The 12,922-nt window shown below is 35.4% G+C and overlaps 2 protein-coding genes across 3 annotated transcripts; both read left to right on the top strand.

Moving 5' to 3' along the window:
• The first annotated feature begins 5,820 nt into the window (after positions 1–5,820).
• On the top strand, positions 5,821–9,444 carry BBX13 (B-box type zinc finger protein with CCT domain-containing protein). Of its 2 annotated transcripts, XM_089045171.1 has the most exons (5): positions 5,834–7,164; positions 7,641–7,841; positions 8,347–8,609; positions 8,705–8,823; positions 9,227–9,444. In XM_089045171.1, exons 1-4 carry the CDS (start codon positions 6,226–6,228, stop codon positions 8,805–8,807), a joined length of 1,506 nt encoding a protein of 501 aa, XP_088901297.1. In that variant the 5' UTR covers positions 5,834–6,225; the 3' UTR covers positions 8,808–8,823; positions 9,227–9,444. The 2 variants fall into 2 exon arrangements, with proteins under 2 accessions (XP_088901296.1, XP_088901297.1); XM_089045170.1 differs by lacking the exon at positions 9,227–9,444 and having other exon boundaries at positions 5,821–7,164; positions 8,705–8,941.
• An 82-nt stretch (positions 9,445–9,526) lies between these two features.
• LOC103322233 (leucine-rich repeat protein 1-like) lies at positions 9,527–11,468 on the top strand. Its single transcript, XM_008224128.3, has 8 exons — positions 9,527–9,660; positions 9,884–10,016; positions 10,096–10,167; positions 10,272–10,415; positions 10,580–10,651; positions 10,802–10,882; positions 10,989–11,041; positions 11,172–11,468. Exons 1-8 carry the CDS (start codon positions 9,585–9,587, stop codon positions 11,210–11,212), a joined length of 672 nt encoding a protein of 223 aa, XP_008222350.2. The 5' UTR covers positions 9,527–9,584; the 3' UTR covers positions 11,213–11,468.
• The last annotated feature ends 1,454 nt before the right edge of the window (positions 11,469–12,922 follow it).

Genomic DNA, 12,922 nt, shown 5'->3' with positions numbered 1-12,922 from the left:
CGACCAAATAAAGTGTCGTGCCCTTATCAATGGGTTCAGTTTCAACAATGCAAATGTGTAAGAGCATCCACAGTGGGGGGTGTATAATAAGGTGTATGTTAAATATATACTCTTTGTCGCCGGAATCATCTCCAATGAGAAGATGTAGATGGTTGTAAAAATACAACACAACCATAGAGATGTAAAATTAGATGCACATTTGCATGTTTTTTTACATCCTCTTCAAGCGGGACCTACAAGAGAAAAATGGAAAGAGAATGATTGGAATTCAAAATGGAAGGCCTAGATTTCATGCAATTTGCATTGCACTTCCAATGGCCCAACATAGATATTTTTATGTTAGTTTGTAGGTAAAATCATATGTTCTCCAAATTTAAATTTTTTTAGGTCCATTTATTAGGAAAAATAAAATAAATCTAACACGCACAAAATTAATTTTAAAAAGTTAAAACACAAAAAAGAATTATCACAAACAAATCGAATATACATCTTTGGATTTACATCATTTTTCATTGGACCAAAAAACGTATTTACACCCTCTGAATTTGTAAAGGAGATGTAAAAGTGGCTTTACACCCTCGAAAATACACCCCTCACTACAGGAGCCACACTGGGACCAGTGTGGTCCCGGGCCCCCACTCAAGTTTTTATATATTTTAAAAGTAATATACTATTATGTATTTCTATATGTATATTATTTCAAATACTTTACGTTTTGATATGTACCCACATGTGTTGTGGCAAGATCTATTAAGGCACAATGAGGTACTTCAAATTGCCCTTTTGCTCAGTTAGTGGTGGTGCACTGTGTACAGATTACCTTATTCCCGTTTTCAGCATTTAAGTAAATGTCTTTGTCATTTTACTTTCATTTATTTTTATATTACTCCATTTACTTAAGTTTACAATGTAAATAAGAAAGTACCCCCTATTTGGATTCAAATAAAAATACTAGAAAATCAAATTCCCATCAAATCAAAATATGAAAAATTGGTTTTAGTGCAAAATACGATTTAGGCTAAAAATGATGGCTCATTAAGTCAATATATACTTTATACTAAAATACCATAAAATCAAGTTTTCTTATTTGATGTGTGAAGAATAAAAGCCGCTAAAAATTATATTGAGAAAATGATTATTTCGAAAAACCATTTTTCATACTTAGTCAATATTTTTACATAAACCATTTTTTCATGTATGAATGAAATGAATGTATGAAAGGACCTAAGGTGTTTTTTAGTTTGTGAAATTTTGATTTTTTCTTTATATTGAGTTTAATGGAGGAAAAGTTTTAAAGATATTTGCTAAATTTCTGCTCTTTGTCTATCACTTACAACTTTTCTTGCTTAAAATGTATTTGTCTATCCCTTTGTCGAGGACAATTATGATTGCAACCAATAAGCAATATAATTCTTGACATATATGTGATATATATATATATATACTATTTTTCATATGTATTATGAGTTCGAACTTTTAATTCTTTATAATTTGTAGTAGCACACGTAAATCTTCGCCATTGCCTCACTATGAATGCTCTAAGATGATGGTTTTTTACACAAATAACTGGAAAAATTCAGTAAGTTCGAAAATGATCCATATAAGAATAAAACCACGGAGAAAATGGTGTAAAATTTACAGAAGTCAGCTGAAAAATAGGCCCGACCACGTGGTACGGCGTTGCTGGTCAGTGTCCTATCTTTATCAATAGGTTGAATTTAAACACTCCGAAAACCACACTTACAGAAAATACGTGTTTTTTTTTTTTTTTTTTGAGACTTAAGATGAAAGTGATACATCAAGCAAAAGCAATGGACCAAATGAAGCTCGTTTTTCATCATGCAATTGCACATTTGTTCTCTCGTACGACTTCGTATAGAAAATAAACATGTTTTTTTTACTAGAAAAATACGAAGGCCAAAACAAAAGTGATGGTATTTTGTTCCTTTAAACTAGTATTTAGTTTTGTAGTCATAATTAAAAAGTTTCAGAAAATATGTTATTCAGAATTAGGATTTTTTCGATGGATGGGCTAGCTAAAATTTTTAGCTTAAACTCTAATGATTTTGGTTTTTTTTTCCATAGACTAATTTTCAATAAACTTTATAAGAAAAATACATATTAAATACTGCCAAAAAATATATATTATCAATTAATATATGTTCATATTCAAATTTCTTGTTTCTTGGCATCAACCGAATAAGCTTCACAAATACAAAGTGAAAAAATATAAATAATTAAGTTTCACATATAAATTAATTGTAAATACAAGAAGCATATGATTAGGTTAATATTCCGTTTTTGAAAGCCCTTTCCCACCTGTGAGTTTCAATTACCTACAACTGTCTGTAATTGTGAATTGAAGGACTCGTGAGGGTTTTTATTGAGTCCAATGTTAAAAAGCTTTCCCTTTTTTTTTTTTTGGATAAAACATGATTATTGACTTTGCCAACAAAAAAATAAAGGCAAAAGGCCACATGCTTTGAGGGGGGAAAAAAACAAATGCTGCTAAACAATTGCACGATTCGCTCAATTTGATTGGAGGATTCGCTCAAAGCAAAAGGTAGCAATTTTCGTAGGCCATGTAAATAGGGATATGATTTTCCCCACTCTTCTTTTTTCCACTTACACTCCCATTTGCTTTTTAATACTTTTTAATCAATTTTGTTCTTTCTCTTTCCTATTCTACCTTTACCTACATTAATTTCATTTTACTTCACTTTTATATTAGTTCTTTTTCTTTATACTTAATTTTTCAACTTGCACTCCATTTTCAGTATTTTTTTTTCCTTTAATCGAGTAAGAAATTAAGTTTTTTTTTCCCTTTAATACTGAAAATGTAAGTTGAAAAATTAAGTACAAAGAAAAAGAAATAATATAAAAGTGAAGTAAAAAAGAAATTAAGGCTTATTATCACAAAACATCCCTAAGGTTTACAAACTATCATATTGCATCCTTAATATTTTTTTGGTGTCATTCGTGGTCCTCAAGGTTAGTAGGCATGATCACAAATAGTCTATGCCGTTAACTTTGGTCAAAAACTCCGTTAGTTTGCAGATGTGGCATATATGTATATCACAAAATATTCTTGAGGTTCACACACTTATCACAAATGGTCCTTAAGAAATTTTTTACTTTTTAAAATTTAAAATTCATAAAATTTTTGTTTTCTTTTTAAAATTTTATGAATTTTAATTATTTTAAAATATATATTAAATTTTAAATACATGTGACATTATATTATTGTAGATGTGGGCTCCATATATATGCCACATCAACAAATTAATGAAGTTTTTAAAAAATAATTTAAAATTCATAAAATTTAAAAATGAAAAAAACTAAAGGTTTAGGGTTTATAAATAATCCTCAAGATTAAAATCCTTCTATAAATGGTTTTTTCATTTATAAATAATTTTAAAAAGAAAACCTAAATTTTATGAATTTTAAATTAAAAAATAAAAAAATTTCGTAGGGACCATTTGTGATAAGTGTGTAAACCTCAGGGATATTTTGTGATATATATATGTATGTCACGTCAACAAACTAACATAGTTTTTGACAGAACCTAACGGCAGGGAGCATTTGTGATTGCACATACTAACCTTGAGAACCATAAATGACACAAAAAAATATTAAGGATGCAATCTGATAGTTTCGTAAACCTTAGGGACGTTTTGTGATAATAAGCCAAGAAATTAATGTAGGGTAAGGATAGAATAGGAAAGAGAAAGAACAAAATTGATTAAAAATTATTAAAAAACAAAAAAGAGTGTAAGTAGAGAAAAGGGAAGTGGAGAAATCAGCTCCCTATAAATATAGATTAAAATTTTTTTTTTCTTCAAAGTTTTTTGGGCTACAACCCACCTCGTGGCTTAGTTCTGCCCTCTCTCACATGCTGCTGGGTGGTGGTGGTGGTGTTGGGACACTTAAGTTTTACATCATTTGTGCAAGAGGGCAATTGCAATGGCTCCTTCGACCAACGACACAAAAGTATCAATTTCTCTTGTATTTATATTTATATAAAAAAATTATGTACTATTGCGTAACTTTTTGTGTTTAATAATAGAGGCCTTATATATCACGAATATAAGGGAGAAGTCTTACACACACAATATTAATTTATCATGAAAATTCAAACTTAAAATTATTAATTTGTAAATCAATATAATTTCCAAACCCTCACAAAACTAATTGAACCCAAAAAAAAAAAATTTCACTATTATACCCAATATAAGAGCCCAAATTATAAAAATACCATATATGAAATGGACTTTAGAAACACACCCAAAGTCCATTTACAACATAACAAAAAAGTTTTTAATTTCTTTTAAATTACAAAACTGCCATTGATTTCTTAAAATAAACTCAACTCTAAAACCTCATAAAAAAAGCCTTAAACACTTAATAGGGCATCAAAGTAATTTAATAATCAAAATTAAATTCAATAAGGTCAACTATCATTTTTTGAGTTTTTAATTTATTTATTTATAGAAATTAAATAGTGTAAGGTTTGTTTATAATTTTTATGCTAAGAATTGATATATGACTAAATATCTATAAAATTTAAATAAATAAATTTTAAAAAAAAAAACGTTCTGGCTCAGAAAATATGTAGTCGATATTATTATCTTGTTATAAATTAATAACGAAAAGATAAATACTAGGATAGCAAAGTTACAATATTACGTTACAGACAAAATGAAAATCCCCAGGACGGTGGGTACTACGTCATGGATGACGACAACCGGCGAGTGAGTCACCAAGAGAAGGCCGCAATCCCCACTGCATCCTCATCATAATTTATTTTCAAGTTATCATAGATCGTACACAACAATATTTTGCTAATCTCAATTATTAAGCGGGGTCCAACAAGAACAGGATGTTTAAGCTCAATTATTTAGTCTTCATTTGTCCCAGGAGGAGAGACTTGAATAGAGAAGCCAAAGTATCATATTCATGGGTGAGGCTGACTGAGCAAAATCCAAACTTGGTTCCATTATCTTCTCCCTTCTTTCATATCTATGTCTACCGACGCTACGATTTTAACTCTTGCAACAAGTTCGTAGCTCAAATTATACTCACTCAAAATGACTCAACCATATAATTTTAATTCTATTCTATATGTTGGTATTTGACTTTTTCACTTATGTAGACAAATATAGCATTTATTCTACCAGCTCAATGTAGGGTTTTTTGCTTATACTTACCCTTCGTTTGGATGAAAGAATTGAAAATTGTATAGGATTCTTAGATGACGGAATGTAACATTTAAATTAATCTACTTAGGATGTATGATTTTATCTTATGAAATAGGTTGATAGAGAATTAAAGCAAATTCAACTAAACTCTAACCTAAATTGCAAAGCAGATGTTGAACTTGGATTTATGTTCAAAGTGACCATGTAAGAGTAGTTAAATAGCAAAAACCAAAGAAAGAATAAATTAAATGGAATTAAAATTTAACATTTTATTCTTCATCAAATATTTTTAAACATGTTATTATGATTTTACATTATTGTATATAAAAGAAATAAAAATAAAAATAAAAGTGCCCTCGTTCTTCCCGCATCGTAGTCACGTGCTTTTCCATCCCCCATTCGTATTAATAGCGATCCTGCCTTTTTGTCGCTGACCAACCCAATTGTACCACGACCCATCTCCACCGTCCAGATCAATTACAATTTACAACCAACACGTGAATTCTTGCAGAAAAATAAAATTAAAAAGAAGCTAGCAATTAAAATTAAGGTCGGGGTAAAAATTAAAATTAAAAAATAAAAAATAAGAAGTTAGCAATTAAAATGGCAGGCCTGAGACAAAAGGTGTCGACGATGGTCATGTTAAAGCTAGCAATCTTTTATGCTGTGTTGTTGATTGCCCGGCCAGTTCACCCAAAAAAATAAATATATTTATTTTAATAATACAGCATGTCAGCGACTTCCCAAGATAGAAAGATAGATTGTCTTCCCAATCATTCACTTCACTTCCCATTCCCACTTTAGCAGAATAATATATTTATATAAAAAATCACCATCACAATCGAAAAGCCGAAATTGATAGACACACTCCTTTGTCATTTCTCGCTCATTACAAATTTTCTACTCTGAAAAAATCTGCAAGGAAAAATTTGAAATTAGTCTTAAACAGCAAGCGAAGCAGATTTGAAGAATCCATCGGTATAGTTTGCTTCAAGACGACAGAGATTAGGAAGGAAGAAAAATTAGCATGGCGAGCCCGAAATCCAGAAGCGGGGAGGGCGTGCCCTGCGATTTCTGCACTGATCAGCCGGCGGTTCTCTACTGTAAGGCCGACTCCGCCAAGCTCTGCTTATTCTGCGACCAGCACGTGCACTCCGCCAACTTGCTCTCCCGGAAGCACGTGCGCTCTCAGATCTGTGATAATTGCGCGTCCGAGCCCGTCTCCGTCCGCTGCTCCACCGACAACCTCGTTCTCTGCCACGAGTGCGATTGGGACGCCCACGGTAGCTGCTCTGTCTCCGCCGCACACGATCGCACCCCTCTCGATGGCTTCTCCGGCTGCCCCTCCGCGCTCCAGCTCGCCTCCCTGCTGGGCCTCGATCTCCACGACAAGAACCTTCCGGGTCGACCCGACCCGCAGCTCCAGAACTGGGATATGGGTATGCCCTCCCTGGATTCTTCTTGGAGTGGGATGGGCCTGCAGGACTTGATGGTGCCCAACCACAACCAGAACGGCGTCGTTTATCCGAATGATGAGCTGATGGTGAAGAGACAGAGTGGCGGGGGCATTAGCGGGAAGCAGAAGCAGGGGATACAGAAGCAGCTGGTGGAGTTGCTTAAGAGAGACTTGGACGGTGGCGGTGGCGGTGGCGGTGGCGGTGGCGGTGGCGGTGGCGATGGCGGTGGTTGTGGTGATGGTGGAGAGAATTTGGTGGTGCCGCGGACGCCGACAAGCAGTGGTTGGCAGGAGGACAATGGAAATGGGAACGTGGAAGGTCTTGAACCGCTTGATCTGGGGAATAGGAATGGAGGTGTTGATGGGGTTGTAGCTTCTGCTGCCACTTCGCAGCCATTGTTGCAGCGACAAGCGCCCTTTACGTCTCTGCTTATGATGCCTGAAGACAACCGTGGCATTGTCGACGGTGACATGTTGTGGAATAGCAACCCCCATGGTCAGAGCAGTCAGGTATTGTCTTCAATTGCTAAACTGAGCTTAGTTAAAACGCATTGATAACGAATTTGCATCGTTTGTTTATTTGAAGACAATGGAAACAAGAGTTACAAGTTTCTGTTCTAGTTTACTGCTCTCATCCCTTTTGTAGTGAACAATTCTTCTTATAATTCCTTCATCTGTCTAATACTAAATCTAGAAAATTGTATAGTGGCATGTTCGAGACAAAAGAGATGTAGTTTTTTCAAGTTCATGAGATGTCAATTGCGAACTCTCATTTCTCATGGTTCCCTTTCTTTTTTCTTTTCTTTTTTGGTTTTCTATTTGCAAGTCATATATTAGCTTTGACAGGGGTGAATTGTTTGCAGTATTAAAGGTTTCATCTGCTTTAGATCCCCCTGCAAGGCAATTTACTCATAATTCTACGGTGTAGATTTCAGTGTGTTTTGGGTGCACCTATGACAATCATGCTAATTGCTACCGGCTTGCAGATATGGGATTTCCATTTAGGACGGTCGAGGGATCATGAAGAATCAGGTCCATTGGAAGTCACATATGGTTCAAACGATTCAGGATTTATGATTAAGAATTTTGGTGAACTTATGAAAGAAACATCTTTGACTGATACAAAAATGTTCAGAGATATGTACCAGATGAACTGCCCTGTTGGACATGATGATATAAAATTCAATGTGAGTTCTTTCTGTATTCATTTGTTTGTTCAATCAAATTTTTTTTTTCCTAAAGTTCCCTCAGGCATTTTATGTACATCAATAGTACCATACAGTCCTCTCGTGTGACCGTTTGTCATGTTCAAGTATTTAGTATCTCAATCAATATTGACAGCTTTCTAGTGTGTAGTTGTTGTCTAACATACACTAGCACCCCTGTATGTGATTTGTTGAACCTCACTTTTCAGTCTTGAGAAATGTACAAAATGCCGTATGTTAAATCCCTCTTTTTTATGCAGTTCGAGTAGAATTTTAACAAAATGGTCAAGATTGTAAACAAAAGGTGTTTTGATTGTTAGTCTATGTGAGTGGAGTTTTGATCATGGCATTCACACATTTTACATACATGAATATCACTAAACCATCTGTAAGCAGGGCTTACGCTTTTCTTCATGTATGCAAATTTTGCTTCTTTAATTGTGAGGGGGCAGTGGAATATTGTGATGTTTATAATTCAAAAATGCAGAACAACTCCAATAACCCCGCACCCAGTCAGGGGCCAGCAACATCTGAGAGCAACAACATCCCTGTTGGGCGGCCGTCATTGGGGTCAGCTTTTGGTGAAGACAAAGGCTCTGGTGCCTCTACAGATCTCAATTTTATGGAACAATCTTTTCTGATGAGAGGTGACAGTCTGAGAACGGTAGGCACAAAGGCTGACATGGAGCTACTTGCACAAAACAGAGGCAATGCTATGCTACGTTACAAAGAGAAGAAGAAAACCCGAAGGTATGTTGCCCTTTTTGTCTTCTTTTAATGCTTTACACAGTCCTGTCGTCAACATAACTATATAATAGAGTTGTTCCCTTTTTTTCTGTGAGTAGATATGATAAGCACATAAGATATGAGTCAAGGAAAGCAAGAGCTGATACTAGGAAGCGAGTCAAGGGTCGATTTGTGAAGGCTACTGAGGCTCCTGATGGTTAGATCAGATCCATGTTGAGTTGGGGCTTCTCCTATCTTCTTGTTTGTAAATATTGGTTACTTTCCTCGCAAGGCAAATGTATAAATTCTGCAGTCTTTATTTCATCAAATCAAATATTATTTGTTTCTGCTGTTTCTCCGTCTGTCTCTCTCTCTCTTTGGTGTGCACGCCTATATGAACAGCAACCTCTGCTCTCCCGAAAAGGAAAAAACAAAAAGGATAAGGGGAAAAGAAACCAAGTTATCCTTTAATAGCGTATACCTTCTGGCTTCTGCTAAGTCAACACTCTGAATTCTGGCCAAAATTAGAAAAAATAATATTATCTCATTTGGCCAAATAGAAAATGAAATCTTACTATTGTCTCTTCACATTTTGTCACAAATTCTCTGAATTTTTTTATGATTGGTTTATGACTTTATAGGCTGGTTCTAGAAGTGGAAGGACGGCTTCACGTCACATACAATGTAAAAGATTACAGAATCATTTGACATTCACTCACTCATTATAGACATCGGTCTCTCCAGGCAAAGTTGTGTTGACTCTGGACTTTTCCTGTCTTCAACCTTGCTCAATGTTGAAGCATTCCGCTGGTCACCAATTTAATAGTCCCAACAACAGCAGCACATTGTCTGCCTGTTCTCCTCATCTATATATATCAATGTCAATACCGGTTGGCTTATATTCTCTTCTGCATAAAATCCCAGCTCCTCCTCCTCTGCCATCTGAGTTGCAGTTTGACCTTATCGTTTATAGAGTTGATTGATTTCTTCCTCTGCGTGATGGGTTGTCGAGTTTTGCTGGGTTTTCTGCTTGCAGCAGCAGCAGTCATTGCATCAGTGGATAGCAACTCTGAAGGTATGCAAGCAAATTGAAGTCTTGTTATGTTCATTCACGATCATGGGAAAATTCAACCCCATTTCATGTTATTAATCTAATTTACGGGAAGCGGTATTCCAACTTAGATGCAAGGACCAGCTCACTGTCCTGCCTAACTGACTTCCCAACTTAGACTAACTGACCAAAATTCATCTTATGTTGGTTTAATAATTGGGTTTTTCATCGCTTAATTTTTGAACAGGTGATATTCTGAATGCCTGGAAAACCCAGTTGACCGACCCAAACAATGTCCTTCAGAGCTGGGACCCAACTTTGATCAACCCATGCACCTATTTCCACGTTACTTGCAATTCCGAAAACAGCGTTACAAGGCTGTAAGTGGTTTTAAATTAACAACGTTGAACTTGCCCGGCTCATGCAAATTTTACTAATTAGCTTTGTTAACATATGAAGGGACCTTGGGAATGCAAGCCTGTCAGGACCTCTTATCCCTGAGCTTGGAAACTTGACTAACCTTCAATACTTGTAAGACCTTCTTAATTTCTCATCTCTCAAACTACAAATTAGATTAGTCTTCTTGATTGAGTATAATGAATCATTGATTAATTAATTTATTAATGGCATTGCAGGGAGGTGTTTGGCAACAGACTGTTTGGATCTATTCCAAATGAAATTGGTAACTTAAGAAACTTGGTCAGCTTGGACCTCTACAAGAACAATTTCACAGGGAGAATTCCAAAATCATTTGGACACTTGCATTTCTTGAGGTTCTTGTAAGTAAATATATTATATCTCCACTTCAAAAATGCAATTTTCCTCGAGTTGTCTGAATTCCTTCAAACCATTTGAATTATTTGGCTCAACGAAACAACAATATTGGTGTTGGTAATTCTGAATTCTGATCATATGGGGGGCTGTATATTGATTCTACTGGCAGGAGGGTCTTTAGCAATAGCTTGACCGGACGTATTCCTCCAAATTTTGGCAATTTGACATCTTTGGAAATCCTGTAAGTTTGATACAATCGATATTCTATTTTTAATATTTGAACTCGGTTGCAGAGTTGGAAGCACATCCGCTCTGGCTAACTTGATTAAGTCCATGTTAATTCTCTTTCCTACTCAGTCAACCACGCTTTTATTTTCATTTTATTTTTCAGGGAATTAAACAGTAACAGGCTCACTGGCCCTCTACCATTTGTGGTCCTTGAACTGGTTCGATTTGGGCAGCTGAAGCATTTGTGAGTTTATTGGTTCCCTTTGTTCAGTCGTCAAGAAAAAGGTGGCATGTGTTCCTTCTTGATCTAACCATTAGGAGGATTGTCTCAACTTTGATTTTGTCTGCAGGAACGTCTCAGACAATCTGTTGGCAGGAACTGTACACCGCACCAATTCAACAAGTAATCAAAGAAATTACTAATTTACCAGTTCACTTGAAGTTACCAATCATCCTTGTTTATTCATTGATTAATCTTAGTTTAAATTAACCTTTTTTTTATTTCCCTTTTTTTTTTTTGGTGTGTGTTAAAGGATTTCGAGTCACCACAATAATACAAGATCCACAAGCTTAGAAAAAAGCGAAGCGAAGGAAGGTACAGCTATATTTCAAATAAAATCCGTATTTCTAAAGCCCAATAAACCTCTACATGTTTTGTACATGTAAGCTTTATACTATTCTCTTTTCATTTCATAGAGGGTGATATCTTTTGATCCACTCTTGGAATTATTGTATTTATATTAAAGTCGTGTAGAGCTAATCAATCCCAATTATTTATCATTGTAAGTCTTCCATATTTTTAATTGAATTACTAATCATGTTGCCCATCACATGTCTCTTAGCATGAGATTCACTTACATAAGTACATCAAATTTGAGTTATACATGAGCGAAATCAATGACGGATTTATGAATTTTCTTCCGAGACAAGATTATAATAGGCCACAGGCAGAGCTTCCAAATTTGTGTAACCGGCCCAGTGAGGCCCGTTAATTACCTTGAACAAGGTCCAACATTACTTTTCTTCAGTGACCAAAACCGAATAATTTGCTGGCAACTTTGTTTCTCTATCTTTTGAACTTTTTGTTAGGGTCACATGTCAGCAGTTTTATTTTCAAACTAGAATTCTTTGATTACAATTTGGTACCAGAGATTTGAAATGAGAGCTTAGTAGAGGCCCCAGAGACAACTAGAAAAGTGACTTTGGATGATCCAGCTTTATAAAGTACAAATCAAATTCGGGTAGGGAAGGTCAAAAGCAGCGGGAAGCTGTTTGCCTTTATCATTAAGATTGTCAATCAGTCAATAATTCATCATTCAAAACTAATAAAAAGATAACTTTGTTGACCCTCCTTCTTCCTCCTGCTCTGGAATTAACTACTAAATTTGTAAGTATCATGCATGCCATCATGTCAAAACTCTAAGTCGGATTTTTTTAAACTGAGATTTTATGTATTTGAATGGAGTTGGTAAAAGTAATGGGCTGATTTGAATCTATCTTTAGATGGAGTCAATGGTCAACCTTTGTCTCTCTCTCTCTCTCTCTTAAAGCAACGGGGGGTAGGGTAGGTTTGGGAGAAACTCCCGAGGGGTAGTGATTATACACTCAAAGGTCCGTATATATAGAAAGCTTTTATCTTTGAAGAAGATGAAATATCAAATGGATGGCTTTCACAGTTTGTTTTTCTTTTTTCCCACCTTTTTCCAATTCTATGATGAAGTAAAAAAGAAGTGGGAGAGTGTTAGTGCTTTGCTTTGGCTTTGTCAAGTCTCACTTCTTTTAAGGAGGAGAAGGAAGAGGTGGTGGTGGTGAGCAATGAGCAATGAGCAATGAGCATGCATGAATGATTGATCCATGCCTATATATCTAAGATCGTATATACACCAAAAGTCTTTGGATTGCCCCACCCCGCACCAACAACAAACCACACTCGTCTGTAATTAATTCTATATCTAATAAAATGGAACACTCTACACTTCTGTTATACACACACACATGTACATGTTGCAGATCAATCAACCACATAAAAAGTCATGGACTCGTGATGAAGATGGAGACTACTTAAAACCAACAAGACATGGACCCCCACCTCTCTCTCTCTCTCTCTCTCTCTCTCTCTCTCTCTCTCTATATATATATATATATATATATATAAATCTTGTCACAGTAGCCATAAAAAGACGAGTCTCACATCACATGCCTACTACAATCACCACATCTCCCTGTAATTCTTTCTTGGTGGCAGAGTGGACCTGCTGCAGTTACATAGCAAAACTACTGTGCA

The sequence above is a fragment of the Prunus mume genome, linkage group LG2 (genome assembly GCF_029339155.1).
Source record: "Prunus mume cultivar Tortuosa linkage group LG2, ASM2933915v1, whole genome shotgun sequence".
NCBI classification, from domain to species: Eukaryota; Viridiplantae; Streptophyta; class Magnoliopsida; order Rosales; family Rosaceae; genus Prunus; species Prunus mume.
Note: the sequence above shows the minus strand (reverse complement) of the source record. Positions and strands in the feature narration are given on the sequence as shown.

Bases quoted from the DNA above. Each gene is read 5' to 3' on its own strand.
- BBX13 (XM_089045171.1), top strand. From the start codon at position 6,226: ATGGCGAGCCCGAAATCCAGAAGCGGGGAGGGCGTGCCCTGCGATTTC. The intron at 7,165-7,640 runs GTATTGTCTTCA...ACCGGCTTGCAG, and splicing joins CCCATGGTCAGAGCAGTCAG to ATATGGGATTTCCATTTAGG. The intron at 7,842-8,346 runs GTGAGTTCTTTC...TCAAAAATGCAG, and splicing joins ATGATGATATAAAATTCAAT to AACAACTCCAATAACCCCGC.
- LOC103322233 (XM_008224128.3), top strand. From the start codon at position 9,585: ATGGGTTGTCGAGTTTTGCTGGGTTTTCTGCTTGCAGCAGCAGCAGTC. The intron at 10,416-10,579 runs GTAAGTAAATAT...TTCTACTGGCAG, and splicing joins TTGCATTTCTTGAGGTTCTT to GAGGGTCTTTAGCAATAGCT. The intron at 11,042-11,171 runs GTAATCAAAGAA...TGTGTGTTAAAG, and splicing joins ACACCGCACCAATTCAACAA to GATTTCGAGTCACCACAATA.